Consider the following 24,655-nt stretch of genomic DNA (forward strand, 5'->3'; position numbering starts at 1 on the left):
AACGTGAATCGGAGTGGATATTTAGGTTGGAAACACTCTCTCTAAAAGGCCTGAATGAACAGATAGGTCTGAAGAATTTTTTTTATATAATTAGCTGTTCTATTTTTGTGCTCCACCATACCAATTTGTTTGTTTATTTTTTGTATATTTGACTTTTTCTATTTTTAGTGTCGTTACGGATACTATATATTATGCATAATTGAACAAATGATATAGGTCTGCAATTGTTACTACCAGAGAGCCTCTTAGTGATCTATCACATCTGTATTTTAGGACCTACGACGGGTATAACTGTTATGTATGGAGAAACGAGATTTATGGTAAGAACTTACAGTTGTTAAATCTTTCTGCAAGGTACACTGGGTTCCACAGGGAATAACATCGGGGTGTAGAGTAGGCTCTTGATCCGAGGCACCAACAGGCTAAAAGCACTGACTGTTCCCAGGATGCATAGCGCCGCCTCCTCTATAACCCCACCTTCGTGCACAGGAACTCAGTTTTGTTAACCAGTCCAATGCAGTAGCAGGTAAAAGACGACAACCGCTAGTAGCCACGTACACAGCATTCTCACGACAGGAGAATGTATCAGCGGCTAATGCCATACAAACCCAAAGAAGCTTAGTGCGTCAGGGTGGGCGCCCTGTGGAACCCAGTGTACCTCACAGAAAGAGATTTAACAAGGGTAAGTTCTTACCATAAATCTCCTTTTCTGCAGCGGGGTCACTGGGTTCTACAGGGAATAACATCGGGGATGTCCTAAAGCAGTTCCTCATGGGAGGGAACACACTGTAGCGGGCACAAGAACCCGGCGTCCAAAGGAAGCATCCTGGGAGGTGGATGTATCAAAGGCATAGAACCTTATGAACGTGTTTACTGTGGACAGCGTAGCCACCTTGCACAATTGTTCAAGGGTCGCACCACGGCAGACCGCCCAAGAAGGTCCAGCAGACAGATCAGAATGGGCCTTGATAGTATCAGGAGCTGGACGACCAGCCTGTACATAAACATGTGCAATCACCGTTCTAATCCATCTGGCCAAGATCTGCTTGTGAGCAGGCCAGCCACTTTTGTGAAAACCCAAACAGTACAAAGAGAGAGAATCAGACTTCCTAATGGGAGCTGTCCTCTTCACATAGATACAGAGAGCCCGTACCACAGCCAAAGACCGCTCTCTGGAAGACAACTCAGGAGAGACAAAGGTCGGAACCACAATTTCCTGATTAAGGTGGAAAGACGACACGACCTTCGGTAGGTACCCGAGACGTGTTCTAAGAACTGCCCGGTCATGGTGAAAAATCAGATAGGGGGACCTACAAGACAAGGCACCCAAATAGGACACCCGTCTAGCAGAGGCAATAGCCAGTAGAAACAATACCTTAAGAGAAAGCCACTTAAGGTCTGCTGATTCAAGAGGCTCAAACGGAGACCCTTGTAATGCCTCCAGAACCACCGACAAATCCCAAGGAGCCACAGGTGGGACGTAAGGAGGTTGAATCCGTAACACACCCCGAGTGAATGTATGAACATCAGGTAGAGTCGCAATTTTTCTATGAAACCAAACCGACAAGGCAGAAATATGAACCTTGATGGAGGCCAGACGAAGACCCAAGCACTGGCCCTGTTGCAGAAAGGCTAAAAGTTTGGCCGTGCTAAACTTGTACGCATCATGATTGTTAGCTGAGCACCAAGCAAAGTAAGAATTCCGGATCCCTATGATAAATCCGGGCAGAATCCGGTTTCCGGGCCTTCAACATGGTTTGAATGACCGCCTCAGAAAAGCCTTTGGCCCTCAGGACCGAAGCTTCAAGAGCCATGTAGTCAAAGCCAACCGGGCCAAATCCTGATATACACAAGGGCCCTGAACGAGGAGGTCTGGGCGCTGCGGAAGTAGAAGGGGAAGCTCCATCGAGAGACCCTGAAGGTCTGAGAACCAATGCCGTCTGGGGCCACGCTGGGGCAATCAGAAGCAGGAGTCCTCCTTCTTGCTTGAACTTCCTTATTACCCTGGGCAGAAGTGACACCGGAGGGAACATGTAGGGCAGCCGAAAGTTCCATGGAATTGCCAGTGTGTCCACGAATGCTGCTTGAGGATCCCTTGTCCTTGCTCCGAAGACCGGAACCTTGCGATTGTGTCGAGACGCCATCAGGTCCACATCTGGGAGGCCCCACTTGTCCACTAGGAGTTGAAATACTTCTGGATGGAAGCTCCACTATCTGGCGTGTACGTCCTGATGACGGAGGAAGTCTGCTTCCCAGCTGAGGACCCCTGGAATGAACACTGCCGATATGGCCGGCAGATGGCGTTCCGCCCACTGAAGAATCCTTGAAACTTCCCTCATTGCCATGCGGCTTCGAGTGCCGCCTTGATGATTTATGTACGCCACTGTGGTGGCGTTGTCCGACTGTACTTGAACAGGTCTGTTTTGTATTAAATGCTGGGCCAAGTTCAGTGCATTGAACACTGCCCGCAATTCCAGAATGTTTATCGGGAGGAGAGACTCCTTCTTGGTCCACAGACCCTAAAGGGAGTGTTGCTCCAACACTGCGCCCCAACCTCTCAGACTGGCATCCGTCGTCAGAAGAACCCAGTTGGAGATCCAGAAGGGATGACCCCTGCTCAAAGGTTGGTCCTGCAGCCACCAGGTCAGTGACAGACAGACCTCCGGAGACAAAGAGATGATTTAAGACCTGATCCGGTGAGGCAGGCAGTCCCACTTGGCAAGAATCAGTTTCTACAGAGGGCGGGAATGGAATTGAGCATACTCCACCATGTCGAAAGCAGACACCATGAGACCTAGTACTTGCATCGACGAGTGTATCAACACTTGCGGACGAGATAGGAAGCATGAGTTCTGTCCTGAAGTTTCAGGACCCTCTCCTGAGACAAGAACAACCGCTGATTGCGAGTGTCCAACAACACCCCCAGGTGCACCATGCTCTGAGCAGGGACCAGGGAAGATTTCTTCAAGTTGATGAGCCACCCGTGGACTTGCAGAAACAGGAGCGTCAGATCCAGATGACTTAGGAGAATTTCTGGGGAATTTGCCAGGATCAACAAGTCGTCCAGATACGGGAGGATCCTGACCCCTTGACGGCGGAGTACAGCCATCATTACCGCCATGACCTTCGTGAAGACTTGTGGGGCCGTGGTCAAACCAAAAGGTACAGCCGAAATTGATAATGGAGGTTGCCCACAGCAAACCTCAGGTACTGCTGATGCGACATTGCAATAGGAATATGCAGGTAAGCATCCTGTATGTCCAGGGAGACCATATAATCCCTGGTCTCCAAGGCCAGAACAATAGAGCAAATAGTTTCCATACAAAACTTGGGAGACTCTCACAGATTTGTTCAAGGACTTGAGGTTGAGAATAGGCTGAGAGGACCCATTCGGTTTCGGGACTAGGAACAGCGGTGAATAGTACCCCTTGCCTTTCTGAGCCAAAGGCACCTGTACTACCACTCGTGTCCAGGAGGGACTGTACCACCGTATGAAGAGTTTTTGCCTTCACCTGATCTGAAGGGACGTCTGTCAGGCAAAATCGTTGAGGGGGACAATTCTTGAAGGAGATTGATTAACCGCGAGTGACGACTTCCCGTACCCAGGCGTCGGAAGTGGTTTTCAACCATTCCTGGGTAAACCACAGAGGGAGGCCTGCACTGTCATGCAGCAGGCTTGTCAGTTTTGGAAGCTGGCTGGCGGGCAGCCCGGGCACGCTTTGGTTTGGGCTTAGTGGTTTTGGAAGTGCGAGTCTGTTTCGGATACGCCTGACCTTTTGCTTTACCTGAAGGACGAAAGGAGCGAAAGGAAGTACTCTTAATCTTCGGCACCGAAAAAGCAGTACTAGGTAGACACGCTGTTTTAGCAGAAGCTAAGTCAGCCACTATCTTGTTGAGGTCCTCTCCAAAAAGAATTTCTCCCTTAAAAGGGAGCACCTCCAGGGTTTTCTTAGAGTCCAGATCCACAGACCAGGACCGTAACCATAGAATCCAGTGAGCCAAAATGGACCCTAGTAGAAGCCTTGGCCGCCAGAACACCAGCATCAGAAGCCGCCTCCTTAATGTAATGAGAGGCTGTGACAATATACGAGAGACATTGTCTAGCATTATCAGAAACTTTGGAAGGCAGCTCCACTTCCACCTGCTGAGCCCAGGCTTCAATAGCTTATGCAGCCCAAGTAGCTGCAATAGTGGGCGATGCACAGCTCCAGCAACCCTCCACACGCTTATCCGTCGGTTCTTTCAGAGAAGTGACGGTAGTTACAGGCAGAGCTGAGGATACCACCCGCCGCGCCACTTGTGAATCCACTGGCAGGGGTGTTTCCCAATTTTTACTTAGCTCCGCAGCGAGGGGATAGCGAGCCAGCATTTTCTTGTGAAGTGTGAATTTCTTTCCTGGATTTTCCCAAGATTCCTGACGTATGTCAACTAAATGGTCAGAGTGAGGTAAAACTTGTTTAACTATCTTCTGACGTTTAAATCTGTCAGGTTTCTTAGAAGTAGCATCAGGCTCTGGGTCATCAGTAATTTGAAGAATGAGTCTGATAGCCTCCAATAAGTCAGGAACATCCACCTGTGAGCGATTCCCCATCAGAAGTATCTGAATCAGTGTCTGTGGGGTCAGTATGCACGCCATCCTCATCAGACGAAGTGTCTGGGACGTGGGTGGATTGTGAAGTAATGGCCCACTTAGAGGACCCCTTGGTCTTAGGCGGGCGAGGGTTAGATTTCTGTTTAGTCAGTGAGTGGTTCAATTGCTGTAACTGAGTGGACAGGAGATCTGCCCATGGCGGATTAACCGCAGGGATAATGTGTGGCTGTACCGACATGTGAGGTCCCATAGGGGGCTTAAGTCTAGTTACCAGCGTATTCAGTAAAGTAGAGAAAGTAGCCCAAGGTGGATCATTGTGGACCCCCGTTGCTACGGCCCTACTGGGGGGCAAAGAACCCCCAGAACCCTCCGCTGCTATGTTTTCCTCAAATGTGTCTGTAGCGTCACCACCACACGTTGGGTCTGCGGCTGATCCCACATCGTCCTGAGACGCTGACATAATATGACAGAGTGAACCATGGGCAACACAGTACAATATCAGCAGAATAATACCATGTAGTCCCCAGGTTCCAAAGCCAGAACTATAGAGCGAAGGGTTTCCATACGGAACTTGGAAACCTTCACAAACTTGTTCAGTGCCTTGAGGTTGAGAATGGGCCGGGAGGACCCATTCGGTTTCGGGACTAGAAACAGCGGAAAATAGTACCCCCGGCCCCTCTGAGCAAGAGGCACCTGTACTACGACTCCTGTATCCAGGAGGGTCCGTACCACTGAATGCAGAGTGTTTGCCTTTGTCTGGTCCGACGGGACGTCTGTCTGGCAAAATCGATGAGGGAGTTGGTTTTTGAAGGCTATGGCGTAACCTCGAGTGATGACTTCCCGTACCCAGGCATCTGAAGTGGTCTTCAACCATTCCTGGGTATACCCTAGAAGCCGGACCCCCACCCTGGGATGCCCCAGGGGGAGGCCCGACCCGTCATGCGGCAGGCTGATCGGTCTCATGCAACTCTGCTTGTGCCGCGTGTCTTTTACGCCTGATTAATGTGATATTCAACACATGTCTGTAGGTGATTGAGTCTGTACATGAAGCACAGCATAACTTGCTATGGGAAAAGGCTGCGGCCGCAGCACTGTAGCACTTCGTAGGCAAAATCAGAGACACTGTCGCACACAGATATACAAATGTTATATATCAAATGATTCCGCACCATCTGTGTGTCCTAGTCACATCACATTGCGACTAAGACGCATTTTAGGTAAAAAAAGACGCTCGGCACATGTAGAGTCTCACGGGACCTTGCTCACGGTTTGGCGCGACTGCAGCAATGATGTATGAAGACACATCTGTAACCATCTATATGCTAGAGAAACAAAAGACGAGGTATTCCTGCACAGCTGACAGATAGTATTTGTGTGATAAATTATTTACCAACAATATATAAAGGTGAATTTCAAATAAATTTGACAGAATTCAAAAAGTGTTGGTGGTGCTCCCCTGATTTTATGAAAAATGTTTATTATACAGGGTTTTTGTCCCGGTAAAAAAGAATAACGGGACAGGGAAGATATCCTCTTTTTGGGGGCACTCCTTGCTTCAATTTATTGTTTAAAAAACAATTTTAATAAAGTTCATTAAAAACGATCATGATAGTGTGAAAATATTTTAACCTTATACTAAACTCTTTTTCATTGGTAAAAGTGATTATATTTGATATGCTTACCCATTGAAATGAAAATCAGCGTATTCCAAAATTTTCACCGTATGGCTCAGGCGTTTTTTAAGAAAGCGATAATCAGAAGTCCATTACACTGTTGTATGCTCTATATGCAAATTTTACTGTGTCTGATAGATCGTCAAATAAATGCTCGTCTAGAGTCATCAAGTTTTCGGCTGACATAAGTGTGGAAGCCACAAGTTAACAAAAATAATGGAAAAGCAGTGCATCACTGCCAGGTGAATAAACATAGGTGATACATGTTCTTGATTGTAGAAACAATATTGGAATAATTTTCCACTACATCGGGCATAAACACTGAATGGGGAGGGACACTATATTGTAAATTAGAGCTTTAAACACCAGTCTTAATATCTATGTACAGACTTGTAGTATCGAGAATAGTACCAGTACCGGTTGCCTGACCACCTCTGCTGCCTTCCTATGTGTGGGGACAATTCCCACAGTGAATAGGAGGTGAGAGAGTGGTGCGGACGGTGCTGGTGAGAAGGAGAGGAAAGAGCGGTGTCTGCTACTGTTGAGGGCTGTGAGTACAGAATGTCCCTGGTAGCCGTAAGGTCATTGCAGAGAAATCTCACTCGCCGCACCTCAATGAGAGGGGCACCTGAATACCTGTCCGTAGAGAAGAGGTCTGCACTGTGAAGACTGGTGCCGCATTCGTGTGTGTGTGTGTCCTGTGTCTCTCTGGAGCCCGTGTCCGGCGCCGTGTTCTTAGCACGGGGATTCCGGAATGACGTCACGATGACGTTACCAAGCTGTACGTACGTTTCACCCTAAAGGCAGGGCTTGTTCACCAACAGTCCTGAGTGGGTGTCCCTCAGTACGCTTTTATTTGGGCAAGTGCCAATAAAATTGAATACGGATTCTGTTTGACAGTATATTCAGCCATTGACTGCCTCCGTTACAATAACAGCGATTTAAACGGATAATAAAGGATTAATGGATACCTGTTCTAAATTAATCAACTGAACTGCAAGTGTTGCTATATTTATAGCAAGATAGAAAAAATGAAAATGATGAGCAAGATTATCGCAAACACTGTAAGGTCTAATATATAACAAAATCCGAAAAATAGTTCATTATCCACCGCTCTTTCCTCTCCTTCTCACCAGCACCGTCCGCACCACTCTCTCACCTCCTATTCACTGTGGGAATTGTCCCCACACATAGGAATGCAGCAGAGGTGGTCGGGCAACCGGTACTGGTACTATTCTCGATACTACAAGTCTGTACATAGATATTAAGACTGGTGTTTAAAGCTCTAATTTACAATATAGTGTCCCTCCCCATTCAGTGTTTATGCCCGATGTAGTGGAAAATTATTCCAATATTGTTTCTACAATCAAGAACATGTATCACCTATGTTTATTCACCTGGCAGTGATGCACTGCTTTTCCATTATTTTTGTTAACTTGTGGCTTCCACACTTATGTCAGCCGAAAACTTGATGACTCTAGACGAGCATTTATTTGACGATCTTTCAGACACAGTAAAATTTGCATATAGAGCATACAACAGTGTAATGGACATCTGATTATCGCTTTCTTAAAAAACGCCTGAGCCATACGTTAAAAATTCTGGAATACGCTTATTTTCATTTCAATGGGTAAGCATATCAAATATAATCACGTTTACCAATGAAAAAGAGTTTAGTATAAGGTTAAAAATAAGATTATACTCACCGGTAAATCTATTTCTCGTAGTCCGTAGTGGATGCTGGGAACTCCGTAAGGACCATGGGGAATAGACGGGCTCCGCAGGAGACTGGGCACTCTAAAAGAAAGATTAGGTACTATCTGGTGTGCACTGGCTCCTCCCTCTATGCCGCTCCTCCAGACCTCAGTTAGGATACTGTGCCCGGAAGAGCTGACACAATAAGGAAGGATTCTGAATCCCGGGTAAGACTCATACCAGCCACACCAATCACACCGTATAACTCGTGATACTATACCCAGTTAACAGTATGAAATATAACGGAGCCTCTCAACAGATGGCTCAACAATAACCCTTTAGTTAGGCAATAACTATATACAAGTATTGCAGACAATCCACACTTGGGATGGGCGCCCAGCATCCACTACGGACTACGAGAAATAGATTTACCGGTGAGTAAAATCTTATTTTCTCTGACGTCCTAGTGGATGCTGGGAACTCCGTAAGGACCATGGGGATTCTACCAAAGCTCCCAAACGGGCGGGAGAGTGCGGATGACTCTGCAGCACCGAATGAGAGAACTCAAGGTCCTCCTCAGCCAGGATATCAAATTTGTAGAATTTAGCAAACGTGTTTGCCCCTGACCAAGTTGCAGCTCAGCAAAGTTGTAAAGCCGAGACCCCTCGGGCAGCCGCCCAAGATGAGCCCACCTTCCTTGTGGAAAGGGCTTTTACTGATTTAGGATGCGGCAATCCAGCCGCAGAATGCGCCAGCTGAATTGTGCTACAAATCCAGCGAGCAATAGTCTGCTTAGAAGCAGGAGCACCTATTTTGTTGGGTGCATACAGGATAAAAAGCGAGTCAGTTTTCCTGACTCCAGCCGTCCTGGAAACATAAATTTTCAAGGCCCTGACTACGTCCAGTAACTTGGAATCTTCCAAGTCCCTAGTAGCCGCAGGCACTACAATAGGTTGGTTCAAGTGAAAAGCTGATACCACCTTAGGGAGAAACTGGGGACGAGTCCTCAATTCTGCCCTATCCATATGGAAAATCAGATAAGGGCTTTTACATGACAAAGTCACCAATTCTGACACCCGCCTGGCCGAAGCCAAGGCCAATAACATGACCACTTTCCACGTGAGATATTTCAGATCCACAGTTTTAAGTGGCTCAAACCAATGTGATTTCAGGAAACTCAACACCACATTGAGATCCCAAGGTGCCACAGGAGGCACAAAAGGGGCTGAATATGAAGCACTCCCTTTACAAAAGTCTGAACTTCAGGCAGTGAAGCCAGTTCTTTCTGGAAGAAAATCGACAGAGCCGAAATCTGGACCTTAATGGAACCCAATTTTAGGCCCATAGTCACTCCCGACTGTAGGAAGTGCAGAAAACGACCCAGCTGAAATTCCTCTGTAGGGGCCTTCCTGGCCTCACACCACGCAACATATTTTCGCCAAATACGGTGATAATGGTTTGCGGTTACTTCTTTCCTGGCTTTTATCAGCGTAGGAATGACTTCCTCCGGAATGCCCTTTTCCTTTAGGATCCGGAATTCAACCGCCATGCCGGCAAACGCAGCCGCGGTAAGTCTTGGAACAGACAGGGCCCCTGCTGTAGCAGATCCTGTCTGAGCGGTAGAGGCCATGGGTCCTCTGATATCATTTCTTGAAGTTCTGGGTACCAAGCTCTTCTTGGCCAATCCGGAACCACGAGTATCGTTCTTACTCCTCGCCTTCTTATTATTCTCAGTACCTTTGGTATGAGAGGCAGAGGAGGGAACACATAAACCGACTGGTACACCCACGGTGTCACTAGAGCGTCCACAGCTATCGCCTGAGGGTCCCTTGACCTGGCGCAATATCTAGTTTTTTGTTTAGGCGGGACGCCATCATGTCCACCTGTGGCCTTTCCCAACGGTTTACCAACAGTTGGAAGACTTCTGGATGAAGTCCCCACTCTCCCGGGTGTAGGTCGTGTCTGCTGAGGAAGTCTGCTTCCCAGTTGTCCACTCCCGGAATGAACACTGCTGACAGTGCTAAGACGTGATTTTCCGCCCATCGGAGAATCCTTGTGGCTTCTGCCATCGCCATCCTGCTTCTTGTGCCGCCCTGTCGGTTTACATGGGCGACTGCCGTGATGTTGTCTGATTGGATCAGCACCGGCTGGTTTTGAAGCAGAGGCCTTGCCAGACTTAGGGCATTGTAAATGGCCCTCAGTTCCAGAATATTTATGTGTAGGGACGACTCCTGACTTGACCAAAGTCCTTGGAAATTTCTTCCCTGTGTGACTGCCCCCCAGCCTCGAAGGCTGGCATCCGTGGTTACCAGGACCCAGTCCTGTATGCCGAATCTGCGGCCCTCTTGAAGATGAGCACTCTGCAGCCACCACAGTAGAGATACCCTGGTCCTTGGAGACAGGGTTATCAGCCGATGCATCTGAAGATGCGATCCCGACCATTTGTCCAAGAGGTCCCACTGAAAGGTTCTTGCATGGAACCTGCCGAATGGAATTTTGCTTCGTAAGAAGCTACCATTATTCCCAGGACTCGTGTGCAGTGATGCACCGATACCTGTTTTGGTTTCAGGAGGTCTCTGACTAGAGATGACAGCTCCTTGGCTTTCTCCTGCGGGAGAAACACTTTTTTCTGTTTTGTGTCCAGAACCATCCCCCAGGAACAGTAGGCGTGTGGTAGGAACCAGCTGTGACTTTGGAATGTATAGAATCCATCCGTGCTGTTGTAGCACTTCCCGAGATAGTGCTACTCCGACCAACAACTGCTCCTTGGACCTCGCCTTTATAAGGAGATCGTCCAAGTACGGGATAATTAAAACTCCCTTTTTTCGAAGGAGTATCATCATTTCTGCCATTACCTTGGTAAAGACCCTCGGTGCCGTGGACAGTCCAAACGGCAGTGTTTGGAATTGGTAATGGCAATCCTGTACCACAAATCTGAGCTACTCCTGGTGAGGATTGTAAATGGGGACATGTAGGTAAGCATCCTTGATGTCCAGGGATACCATGTAATCCCCCTCCTCCAGGCTTGCAATAACCGCCCTGAGCGATTCCATCTTGAACTTGAATTTTTTTATGTATGTGTTCAAGGATTTCAAATTTAAAATGGGTCTCACCGAACCGTCCGGTTTCGGTACCACAAACAGTGTGGAATAGTAACCCCGTCCTTGTTGAAGTAGGGGCACCTTGACTATCACCTGCTGGGAATACAGCTTGTGAATTGTCTCTAGCACAGCTTCCCTGCCTGAGGGAGTTGTCGGCAAGGCAGATTTGAGGAAACGGCGGGGGGGAGACGCCTCGAATTCCAGCTTGTACCCCTGAGATACTACTTGAAGGATCCAGGGATCCACCTGTGAGCGAGCCCACTGATCGCTGAAATTTTTGAGGCGGCCCCCCACCGTACCTGGCTACGCCTGTGGAGCCCCCGCGTCATGCGGTGGACTCAGAGGAAGCGGGGGAAGAATTTTGATTCTGGGAACTGGCTGACTGGTGCAGCTTTTTTCCTCTTCCCTCGTCTCCGCTTGCTTTTCTGAAGCCGAAAGGACTGTACCTGATAATACAGTGCTTTCTTAGGCTGTGAGGAAACCTGAGGTAAAAAATTTTCTTCCCAGCTGTTGCTGTGGATACGAGGTCCCAGAGACCATCCCCAAACAATTCCTCACCCTTATAAGGCTCTGTGTGCCTTTTAAAGTCAACATCACCTGTCCACTGCCGGGTCTCTAATACCCTCCTGGCAGAATGGACCTTGCATTAATTCTGGACGCCAGCCGGCAAATATCCCTCTGTGCATCCGTCATATATAAAGACTACGTCTTTAATATGCTCTATGTTAGCACCATATTCTCCCTGTCTAGGGTATTAATATTATCTGACAGGGTATCAGACCCTGCTGCAGCAGCACTATGCATGCTGAGGCAATTGCAGGTCTCAGTATAATACCCGAGTGTGTATATACAGACTTCAGGATAGCCTCCTGCTTTTTATCAGCAGGCTCCTTCAAAGTCGCTGTATCCTAAGACGGCAGTGCCACCTTTTATGACAAACGTGTGAGCGCCTTATCCACCCTAGGGGATATCTCCCAACGTGACCTATCCTCTGGCGGGAAAGGGTACACCAGCAGTAATTTTTTTGAAATTACCAGTTTCTTATCGGGGGAACCCACGCTTCTTCACACACTTCATTCACTCATCTGATGGGGGAACAAAACACCGGCTGCTTTTTCTCCCCAAACATAAACCCCCTTTTATGTGGTACTTGGGTTAATGTCAGAAATGTGTAACACAATTTTTATTGCCGAGATCATGCAACGGATGTTCCTAGTGGATTGTGTATATGTCTCAACCTCGTCGACACTGGAGTCAGACTCCGTGTCGACATCTGTGTCTGCCATCTGAGGCAACGGGCATTTTTTTGAGCCCCTGATGGCCTTTGAGACGCCTGGGCAGGCACGGGCTGAGAAGCCGGCTGTCCCACAGCTGTTACGTCATCCAGCCTTTTATGTAAGGAGTTGACACTGTCGGTTAATACCTTCCACCTATCCATCCACTCTGGTGTCGGCCCCACAGGGGGCGACATCCCATTTATCGGCATCTGCTCCGCCTCCACATAAGCCTCCTCATCAAACATGTCGACACAGCCGTACCGACACACCGCACACACACACAGGGAATGCTCTGACTGAGGACAGGACCCCACACAGCCCTTTGGGGAGACAGAGAGAGAGTATGCCAGCACACACCAGAGCGCTATATAATGTAGGGATAAACACTATCACTGAGTGAATTTTCCCCAATAGCTGCTTGTATAAACAATATTGCGCCTAAATTTAGTGCCCCCCCTCTCTTTTTAACCCTTTGAGCCTGAAAACTACAGGGGAGAGCCTGGGGAGCTGTCTTCCAGCTACACTGTGAAGAGAAAATGGCGCCAGTGTGCTGAGGGAGATGGCTCCGCCCCTTTTTCGGCTGACTTTTCTCCCGCTTTTTTATGGATTCTGGCAGGGGTAATTACCACATATATAGCCTCTGGGGCTATATATTGTGATTATTTTGCCAGCCAAGGTGTTTTTATTGCTGCTCAGGGCGCCCCCCCCCCAGCGCCCTGCACCCTCAGTGACCGGAGTGTGAAGTGTGTATGAGGAGCAATGGCGCACAGCTGCAGTGCTGTGCGCTACCTTGGTGAAGACTGATGTCTTCTGCCGCCGATTTTCCGGACCATCTTCATGCTTCTGGCTCTGTAAGGGGGACGGCGGCGCGGCTCCGGGAACGAACACCAAGGACGGGTCCTGCGGTCGATCCCTCTGGAGCTAATGGTGTAGTAGCCTAAGAAGCCCAAGCTAGCTGCAAGCAGGTAGGTTCGCTTCTTCTCCCCTTAGTCCCTCGTTGCAGTGAGCCTGTTGCCAGTAGGTCTCACTGTAAAATAAAAAACCTAACATATACTTTCTTTCTAGGAGCTCAGGAGAGCCCCTAGTGTGCATCCAGCTCGGCCGGGCACAGAAATCTAACTGAGGTCTGGAGGAGGGGCATAGAGGGAGGAGCCAGTGCACACCAGATAGTACCTAATCTTTCTTTTAGAGTACCCAGTCTCCTGTGGAGCCCGTCTATTCCCCATGGTCCTTACGGAGTTCCCAGCATCCACTAGGACGTCAGAGAAATATTTTCACACTATCATGATCGTTTTTAATAAACTTTATTAAAATTGTTTTTTAAACAATAAATTGAAGCAAGGAGTGCCCCCAAAAAGAGGCTATCTTCCCTGTCCCGTTTTTCTTTTTTACCGGGACAAAAACCATCTATATGCTGCAATGATATGGGGGACTATTAGTGCTACCTTGTTAGTATACTGCTTGGAATGAATGGTAAGACATTAATGTGGAGGTCTGACACATACAGTACAGGATATATTGCAGAGAACCAATAAATCTAAAAGAAAAAGTTAGAGCAACAAGAGGCGCACCTTATAAATCTTATATCAGTACGTACATAAACTCACTCATTCTATGAAAGACCGCCAGATGCTTATTAAGTACATTAGCCAGTTATTCTTCACTGCAATAAAGTAATTTTCAGCTCCCTGTATGGTTATTTATTTAATAGGCTTAAACAAGCAGTTCCTGCTGCACTGCCAGGTCACTCTGCAATGGGCACACATGTAGCTGGCAAGGATGGACAAGAATTGTGTTGTTGGCTTTCTATGTCTGGTGTACAGCGAAAACATCTCCTTCCTTTTATCATACACTTCAAAACCTTGCTAAGCAGCTGAAACCTACACATCATTGTGGTGATTATTATTAGCAGCTGCTTTATAAACGGAAAGTAGCATTTTAGATTTACAACAGCTTTATATATTAGCAGCAAATTAAGCAGGACTTACCCTGCTTTTCCCCCAGAGCCTGCACAGCCTCCATACTGTGCACAGTGATGTTACTGGGGTAGTCAGCTTGCTGTGCGCTGCTGCTGCCATCTACTAGGATGATGTGCCGTAGCAGCGGGACCTGAGGAAGGATGCTCTGTGGATTACAGTAATACAGAATTCTTAGTCACTGTACAGAACCTCAGACAAAAGACATGGTAAAAAAAATATATATATACATACATACACATATATATATATATATATTTTTTTTTTAATATATAATATACATACAAAAAGCAGCCCGGCACTCTGCTGCACACCAGGGCACTGGCTCCGGTGCTCTCCTTAGGGGAACTGCCGCCCCAATATAGCGGAGAACAGAAGGCGGCACTCTGAGACTTCTCTAATAAGGTGAATAAACCAACATGTGTTTAATGGGCTTCAACGTTTTGGGGGTCGCAGCCCCTTCTCCAGGAAAACAACACACAAGTGAACATGGTGCAAACAAACATTTAAATAACTTATGTTGGTTTATTCACCTTATTAGAGAAGTCTCCGAGTGCCGCCTTAGCAAGTAGTATTTTAAGCCACCAATATAATATACTCACATAGCTTTTCACATTATTTATTTAACCTTTATTTATATATGATATTCTTTAGACTGATGATATGCCAAAATATACATAATATATAAACAGGGCTATGTAGAGACTATGCTGGCCAGAATAAGAGCGAAAAGTGCAAAGTAAGATTTGTATATATAGGCTGCTAGAACTGGCACACATTCAACTCAGAACACTTATGCCCAAAACAAAGCAGCACCGCCAAGTCTGAACACTCGGGACACAGATAGCGCCTTTGTTTACTTTACGTCAAAAGAGTCTGCATGGAGCAAGTTCTAAGCAAGGATAATTAGAATGTTGGCTTCATGAACCAGACGATCGAGAGAATGAAAACCTCACTTTTTAAAATAATGTAATATTTGCGTTTAACGTAGCTTTTATTGTTCTGTGTTTTGATAAAGTTGCGTTTGTTAACGTTGCGTTTATTGTTCTGCGTTTTGATGACTTATGAAACATTGTTTCATGTTTTCTCAAAGTGTATTATTACAAATTCCTGCAGTATATAATTCTGCCTCCTGATGAGTTGAAAGGATGGTATTGGACATGTTAGCTAAAAAGTATGCAGCACATTCTCGCTGTGTGATTCCAAATACTACGGGGCCGTTTCAGAAGTACACGTAAGCTGGCTGCAATAGTTCTCACACTACATGGTGAGATGACAGTGGAATTGTGAGTGAGGGCAGGTACTGTATATATATATGTCCAAGATTTCCGTCCTATGAATTTAAACCGCCAGAAATGCACCCTGCATGGGTGTAATGAAATCCTGTCAGGCTGGGGAGCAAGCTGCTGACATGCAGAGAGAGAGAGAGAGACACCATTACTGCTTGAAGTGAGTGCGGTGTTGAACTGTTTGGCGAGTTGGACAGTAGGTCCTTTTCAGACAGAGGAATACCTGGTGTATATCTACTGCCAAGACGAGCTGGTATTTATGGTTATGTTTTGTTTTACTTGTGCTGCAAATGCGAGCCGTAGATAGAACAGGTGATACTACGACACCCCGCCCATTTCCTACTGAAAAGGGTAGGACAGGTGGTGCTGGGGGAGGGAGCACTGATTCTATTCTCAGAGATTCACGTCATCTTGATAAGAAGCACATGATAAGAAGCACAAAGCCCCACTCACTTCAGCAATCAGCGGCATCTACACTGCTGACACTCTCCCGCAGGGGAGAAAGGATGAGTCGTCAAGTATACTCTGCATATGTACAACTCAGCATGACCTGCAATTCAGAAGACAAGCCCTCACTAAACTTAGACTATGGGGGACATTTACTAAGCAGTGATAAGAGCGGAGAAGTGAGCCAGTGGAGAAGTTGCCCCATCAACAGCTCTGTATCATTTTATTATATGCAAAATTATAGATGTTACTTCAGTGCTGATTGGTTGCCATGGCCAACTTCTCCACTGGCTCACTTCTTTGCTCTTATCACTGCTTAGTAAATGTCCCCTATGTGCAAACTCACGGTTGCCAACCAGCTAAAAGTGGATAGGAGTCAGTACCAGGAGAAAATTATTATTCAGGTAAAGAACAGTTTTCTTTTTTTTTTTTTATATATTTTTAAAAAACAATTTTATTTCCTGTCTTAAGGTAATCATTATAATTCTTTTTTCCCAATGAAAGTGCTTACCACCCAGTATCACTCAGCTGCACCAACAAACGCTTCTTGAGAAGTTGTGGAGAGACTAGACTATGTGTTTAGCAGTGACACAAAACCTAGGTTATCGCTAGGGCTTAGTATATATGGCCTCTACAGAATTATAGGTTATCTGCCAAAATAAAGTGAAAGCCAGAAATCTCTAGGTGGCATATTTAGGACTATCCGCATCCCCCCTGAAAACATCCAGTATACCACAAATACTGTACACTCCTGAGTCACTGATTTTTCAAACCACCAGCAATGAAACTCATGAGGGTTTACACCTGTGCTTCCACAGGCTCGCTATTCACCAATGGTACAGGTAAAATGACCAGTGGTCCCCTAAGGGATGTGGCCAATATCTCGGCGGTCGGGATCCTGCCGATCAGAATACAGATGCCGTTCCCCAAAACCTCTGCAGATTAGACCAAAAATTACAAAAATAACACGTCTGTTTGGCTAGCAAATCAGTGTGTTCATTAAACGTAATATTACTGGGCTTCAAGTCGGAATTCTAAATGTAACCCGAAACACAACATTATCCGTGTCACAAGAAACTGCAATTGCCAACCAGCACCCCCTCCATTACACACTGCAAAGGATATTACATTGAAAAGTCATTTAGAAATACTTTGGAACATAATAAACTGGGGACATTAATAATCACCATTAAGGGACATCAATACCTTCAGCTTTGACTGCAGGAGCTCCTTGCTGGTGATTATATGGGTAACTTCGGTTTCTGCCAGCCCATGGGCAATGGCGGGACCACCCAGTGTTGAATATAATGTCACAACTGAAAATAGAAAAACAAGAGTCAGAACATCAACACTGTTTTACATACAGTCATCAAGAAGCCAATATGCCAGAAGTCTCCACTAAATGGCTTATTTTGGAAGGAAAAATTATTTTACACATCCCTATAATATATAACCCTTATTGTACATTACATGCATTATGTTTCCTATACATATATATTAGAAAACATCCCTGTAATATCCAACACTATTTATTCCTATAACAGCCTAAAAGAAAGAAACTCAAAACAGATACATGACTGTCTAACACAGCAAGTTGCTTTTATTTCTTTTCTATTTAACAGATTTTCAGAGCCTCCATTTATATTAGAAAGTGTTCTATTTTAACCTTCTTTAATGAAACCTTGGGAATGGGGCGTCCAGCCATGGTCTGAGCGCTGGAACATATTTCAGCTAATGCAGACCAGCTGCTTGACTTTCCATGCATGCAGGAAAAAATGAAGGACTTCTATGTGCCCTTTTTCCAAATGAATGTAGCGTTGTGCAGATTTCATCCCTGCTCCCCCACGGAGAGGGGACAGCAGCTGCACTTCTGCCTGGGATCTTAGGATTGGTGTGGGAGAGGAGGAGTAGGGAGATGTACACAGGCATCTTCTAGATATTACAGTCCCTGAAGTGGCAGAAGCTCCAGGACACAGCAAGCAGGTCTTGTGTCTCTGCCATACATGGTAGCATCATGGTTACATAAGCTCTGCTGCAAAAACAAAGCAGAGACTGTATTGGCGACTGCAGATTCCAATGGAGAACAGCTCCGACAAACAGCCAAATTGTTGATAACCAATGAAGCACTGTCCATTCTCTTTACCTAATATAAGGATTGCCACTATGTATTGATTTCCATACTCTCAATTCCAGGGATCACAGCTACTATGAGTGTCAGGCAACAGGGAAATGTTTTCCTGATTCAACTGGACAAAAACCACATCTGAAGTTTAAATGTGGGTACACACCTATAGATATATTTGCAGATATATCTGTAGATGGTACACATTGACCAACCACCACTGCTATCTGCAGATATCTGTTGTTGAGGACATTGGCCAATTAATCTTTCCTATGTACACACTGACAGATCGTCGCTGTGAACTGTGCAAAATATTACTGCACTTTACATAATGGTCTGGCCTTCTATAGCGCACACAGGAAAAGGAAATAGGCCTTTTTTTTTAACCAGTTTGTTTCTCTCACTGTCTCCCTCCATCTTCCACGGTCTTGCTTTCTCTGTCTCCTGCAATCCTCGATGGTTATCCCTACACCACAGAATATGGCAGAGGCACTGGGCGGTACAGAGGTGTAATGCGGGGTACACTGGGTACTCACCCAGCACAGTAATAAGGAAGGGGGGGGGGGGGGGGGGGTCTGAATTCCCACCTGACCCAAGCTTCACTCAGCACCTCCAGGCTGGAACTCAGCCCCTGGACCAGCAGCAACCATCACTCCAGCCAGCCCTTGAAGGACACCTCCAACAATGGCCAGACCAGCCTCCTGTTCCAGTAATAACTCACATTAGCAGACTGGAAGATGTGGCTGTCCCTCTCCCTCTTCTCTCACATGCCATCCATTCTGCACAGGACCAGGACTAGGGATTCAGGTGCCAGTTGGAGTACCCTATCCTGGGACATGCTGCAATCACATGGGACACTGCCACCCACAGTCCAATACTGCTATCTGTATTACACACAGCCATGGCATCCGCACCCCCTGCTGGGTCACAGAGCTCCACCCAGGAAAAATTCACCCCCCTTCCTGCACAGCTTCGCCCGGCAAACTCACACACTTCCCCAGACAGCTCCGCCCGGCAAACTCGCCCCTCTCTCCGCACAGCTCCGGCCAGCAATCGCATCCCTCTCCCCGCACAGCCCTGGCCTGCCACAGCCGTAACTACGTGTGTGCCTGGCACACAACGCAGTTCCCTGAGGGTGCAACTGCCCGCATTCCCTGAAGTCATCAGCGGCATTGTAATGAGTCAAACTGACTCAATTCAAGCCGCTGTGTACGTGTGCTGCCACCAGAGGAGCAGCTCCAGGGGCAGGGGAGGAGGAGAAGGGAGGGGGACTCGGGAGCCACAGCAGCGCTATGTAATTGGTGGCAGCGCTGTTACAGCTGTCCCTCTCCTTTTACATAGGCTGGCCGCCGCTGCTGTGAATGCTGGGATGCGCTTCCCTCATCCCAGCATTCAGAGCGGCGGCAGCCAGCCAATGCGGAAAGAGAGGGACAGCTGCAGCGGCGCCACTACCAATTACAGTGCGCTGCTACGGCTCCCGAGTCCCCCTCCCTCCGAAGTTGCCAGCACAGAGGAGCCTGACTGCCTGAGCCAGCGGAGAGATGTTAAGTATCATCTATTCTGTCTCTCTATCCTGTCTGCCGTAATGTGTAAAAAGGGGGACGCTGTCTGCCGTAATGTGTAAAAAGGGGGACGCTGTCTGCTGTAATGAGTAAAAAGGGGGACGCTGTCTGCCGTAATGAGTAAAAAGGGGGACGCTGTCTGCCGTAATGTGTAAAAAGGGGGACGCTGTCTGCTGTAATGAGTAAAAAGGGGGACGCTGTCTGCCGTAATGTTTAAAAAGGGGGACGCTGTCTGCCGTAATGTGTAAAAAGGGGCTCTAAATGGGGTAGTGGCGCTACTACGTGGCGTAATTTGAATAATGGAGACTATTGTGCACTGTACTATGAATTGGTATTATTTTGTGGCCACACCCTTCCCCATGAAGCCAGGCCCCTATATTTTTTCCATGCGCCTCCCCCTGCTGCACCGGTTGCATCTCCGGCTGAATAACACGCACTCCCCTCCCCGTATAGTTCTGGCCAGCAAACGTATCTCCCCTCCCCTCGTAGGTCACAGTTCAAGCAAGCAAACACCCTCCCCCTTTCGCACTGCAATGGTTACTGCTCCGGCTTAATAGAGCACCCCCGACAAGGACACACGCGCCTCCCCCTCCTTACAAAATTCACTCTAACCAGGGATCCCTGGCTGCTGCTGCTGTTCCCTCGCGGACTCCAGGAAATGGATTTGAATAACTCTGCCCACCCTGGTGGCGCGCTGAACAGGCAACCTATCGCGGGTCGGCCATACACACAGAACAATGCACCAATATATATCGGAAGATATATTGGTCATCGTCTGTGCTGCATGGCCGACGCGATATGTCTGAACGAGGGTGTTCACATACATATCGTTTATACACACCCGCCGATCAGTTAATGATATGTATATCTATAATATCTGCTAGTGTGTACCCAGCATAACACATTCAACTTTTTGTTTTCTTAAATGCAGTCTTCTGTTGTGATCTCTAAAAGCTAGCAGCCAGCTCAAACAAGCCAGTGGTGATCTATCATGGGAAACTGGGTAATGGATGACCTTAGGCTTTTTGTTTTATTTATGCACCCATGTTCATACAGGGACTAATTTTAAATCTGTTAATAAAAATTTTAAAAAAATTATGATAAAATATATGCCTTTTAACTTTGGGAGATCCTTTCATCAGCGAAGAAGAGAGGCATGAAAAAAAAAGTTTCACTTAATTAAGTTTAAACGTTTAGGCTTTTTGTCTCCAGTGAGATTATCTAACTACAGATCTGGGCAAACCCTTTGCATAATCGTGATACAAGGAAGGAGCAAATAATCTTATACTGGAGACTAGTTCTAATTTATACATTGTTCCCTTGTAAGATTTATTTCTTTGTGTTTGTTCCACAACTGAACCAGCCTAGGTGACACTATGATTGCTGCTCTTACCTACCCATAGCTGGCACTATGACCACTTCTCCTACCCATCTTTATGTGGTACTATAATTTAGCACTTTAACAAATACCTTCTAGCTACCCTAGCTGGCACTATGACTGCCACTTCTCCTACCTATCCTCTCCAGTACTATACTATATAGGACTTCTTTTATCTAGCCTAACTAGGACTTTGACCACTTCTACTACCTATCCTAGGCTGGCACTAGGTCCACATCTACAGTCAGGTCCATAAATATTGGGACATCGACACAATTCTCATATATTGGGCTCTATACACCACCACAATGGATTTGAAATGAAACAAACAAGATGTGCTATAACTGCAAACTTTCCACTTTAATTTGAGGGTATTTACATCCAAATCAGGTGAACGGTGTAGGAATTACAACGGTTTCTATATGTGCCTCCCACTTTTTAAGGGACCAAAAGTAATGGGACAAACTAAACAATCCTAAATCAAACTTTCACTTTTTAATACTTTGTTGCAAATCCTTTGCAGTCAATTACAGCCTGAAGTCTGGAACGCAAAGACATCACCAGAAGCTGGGTTTCATCCCTGTTGATGCTCTGCCAGGCCTCTACTGCAAATGTCTTCAGTTCCTGCTTGTTCTTGGGGCATTTTCCCTTCAGTTTTGTCTTCATCAAGTGAAATGCATGCTCAATCGGATTCAGGTCATGTGATTGACTTGGCCATTGCATAACATTCCAGTTATTTGCCTTAAAAAAACCAAAAAAAACAACCAACCTTTGGTTGCTTTCGCAGTATGCTTCGGGTTATTGTCCATCTGCACTGTGAAGCGCCGTCCAATGAGTTCTGAAGCATTTGACTGAATATGAGCAGATAATATTGCCCGAAACACTTCACAATTCATCCTGCTCCTTTTGTCAGCAGTCACATTATCAATAAATACAAGGGAACCAGTTCCATTGACAGCCATACATGCCCACACTACCACCACCATGCTTCACTAATGAGGTGGTATGTTTTGGATCATGAGCAGTTCCTTTCCTTCTCCATACTCTTCCCATCACTCTGGTACAAGTTTATCTTTGGCTCATCTGTCCATAGGATGTTGTTCCAGAACTGTAAAGGCTTTTTTAGATGTTGTTTGGCAAACTCTAATCTGGTCTTCCTGTGTTTGTGGCTCATCAATGGTTTACATCTTGTGGTGAACCCTCTATATTCACTCTTGTGAAGTCTTCTCTTGATTGTTGACTTTGACACATACACACCTACCTCCTAGAGTGTGTTCTTGATCTGGGCAACTGTTGTGAAGGGGTGTAGTATGGCTGACCGGTGGTCTCCTGACCGCCGGTCAGCTTACCGACACCGGGATCCCGGCAGCATACCGACGCCGGGATCCCGGCGGGGAGGGGCGAGTGTAGCAAGCCCCTTGCGGGCTTGCTGCGCTCGCCATGCTGCGGGCTCGGTGGCAACCTGCGGTCGCCACGGGTTCTATTCCCACTCTATGGGTGTCGTGGACACCCACGAGTGGAAATAGTCCCTGTTGGTCGGCATGCCGACCATCGAGATACTGAGCCGGCGGGATGGTGGAGGAGGTCATGTGACTGTCGGTCAGCAGACCGCCGGTCACATGAATACCACCCGTTGTGAAGGGGTTTTTCTTCACCAGGGAAATAATTATTCGGTCATCCACCACAGTTTTCTGTGGTCTTCCGGGTCTTTTGGTATTGCTGCGCTCTCCGGTGTGTTCTCTCTTTTTAAGAATGTTCCAAACAGTTGATTTGGCCACACCTAATGTTTTTGCTATCTGTCTGATGGGTTTGTTTTGATTTTTCAGCCTAATGATGGCTTGCTTCACCGATAGTGGCAGCTCTTTGGATCTCCTATTGAGAGTAGACAGCAACAGATTCCAAATGCAAATGTCACACCTGGAATCTACTCCAGACCACCTGCTTAATTGATGATGAAATAACGAGGGAAAAGCCCAATCCTGTCCATGAAATAGCTTTTAAGTCGATTGTCCCATTACTTTTGGTCCCTTAAAAAGTGGGAGGCACGTATATAAACCGTTGTAATTCCTACACCGTTCACCTGATTTGGATGTAAATACCCTCAAATTAAAGCGGAAGGTCTGCAGTTAAAGCACATCTGGTTTCATTTCAAATCCATTGTGGTGGTGTATAGAGCCCAAAATATGAGAATTGTGTTGATGTCCCAATATTTATGGACCTGAATGTATATCCTACCTTGGTCCAAGACCACTTGTCCTACCTTACCCCAAGCCCGCACTAGGACTTCTCCTACCTATCCCTGCTCGCACTAGGACTATTTCTCCTACCCATCACTAGGACCACTTCTCCTACCTATACCAGTCCACACTAGGATCACTTCTCTTACCTATCCCAGCCCGCACACTTGGACCACTTCTCCTACCTATACTGCCCACACACTAGGACCACTTCTACCTATACCAGTCAGCACTAGGACTATTACTCCTACCTATCACTAGGACCACTTATCCTACCTATACCAGTCCGCACTAGGACCACTTCTCCTACCTATCCCAGCCCACACACTTGGACCACTTCTCCTACCTATCCCAGCCCACACACTTGGACCACTTCTCCTACCTATCCCAGCCCACACACTAGGACCACTTCTCCTACCTATCCCAGCCCGCACTGGGACTATTTCTCCTATCACTATGACCACTTCTCCTGCCTATACCAGTCCGCACTAGGACCACTTCTCCTACCTATCCCAGCCCACACACTAGGACCACTTCTCCTACCTATCCCAGCCTGCACTAGGACTATTTCTCCTACTTATCACTAGGGCAACTTCTAACTATACACCAGTCTAACTAGCACCACTTCTCCTACCTATCCCAGCCTGCACTAGGACTTTCTCTCCTACCTATCACTAGGACCACTTCTCCTACCTATCCGTGCCCGCACTAAGACTATTTCTCCTACTCATCACTAGGACCACTTCTCCTAACTATCCCAGCCCGCACTAGGACCACTTCTCCTACCTATCCCAACCTGCACACGAGGACCACTTCTCCTACCTATTCCAGACCACACACTTGGACCACATTCCTACCTATCCGAGCCCACACACTAGGATCCCTTCTCCTACCTATCCGAGCCCATACACTTGGACCACTTCTCCTACCTATACTGCCCACACACTAGGACCACTTCTCCTACCTATCCCTGCCCGCACTAGGACTATTTCTCCTACCTATCACTAGGACCACTTCTCCCTTTACCAGTCCGCACTAATACCACTTCTCCTACCTATCCATGCTCACACACTAGGACCACTTCTCCCTGTCCATGCCTGCACTAGGACCACTTCTACCTACCCCACCCAGCCCACACACTAGGACCACTTCTCCTACCTATACCAGTCCGCACTAGGACCATTTCTCCTACCTATCCCAGGCCACACACTAGGATCCCTTCTCCTACCTATCCCAGTCCACACACTAGGATCATTTCTCCTACCTATCCCAGCCCGCACTAGGACTATTTCTCCTACTTATCACTA

General features: G+C 46.9%; 1 protein-coding gene across 2 annotated transcripts in view; it reads right to left on the bottom strand.

Moving 5' to 3' along the window:
• ACSL3 (acyl-CoA synthetase long chain family member 3) overlaps positions 1-24,655 on the bottom strand; it is a 221,819-nt gene that overhangs the window by 45,667 nt on the left and 151,497 nt on the right. For both annotated transcript variants that reach the window (XM_063915902.1, XM_063915903.1), the window contains exons 4-5: positions 17,256-17,365; positions 14,326-14,461 (exon numbers count right to left, since the gene is read on the bottom strand). In XM_063915902.1, coding sequence (XP_063771972.1) covers positions 14,326-14,461; positions 17,256-17,365 — 246 coding nt within the window. The remainder of the gene's footprint in view (positions 1-14,325; positions 14,462-17,255; positions 17,366-24,655) is intronic.

The sequence above is a fragment of the Pseudophryne corroboree genome, chromosome 4 (assembly GCF_028390025.1).
Source record: "Pseudophryne corroboree isolate aPseCor3 chromosome 4, aPseCor3.hap2, whole genome shotgun sequence".
Classification (NCBI taxonomy): domain Eukaryota; kingdom Metazoa; phylum Chordata; class Amphibia; order Anura; family Myobatrachidae; genus Pseudophryne; species Pseudophryne corroboree.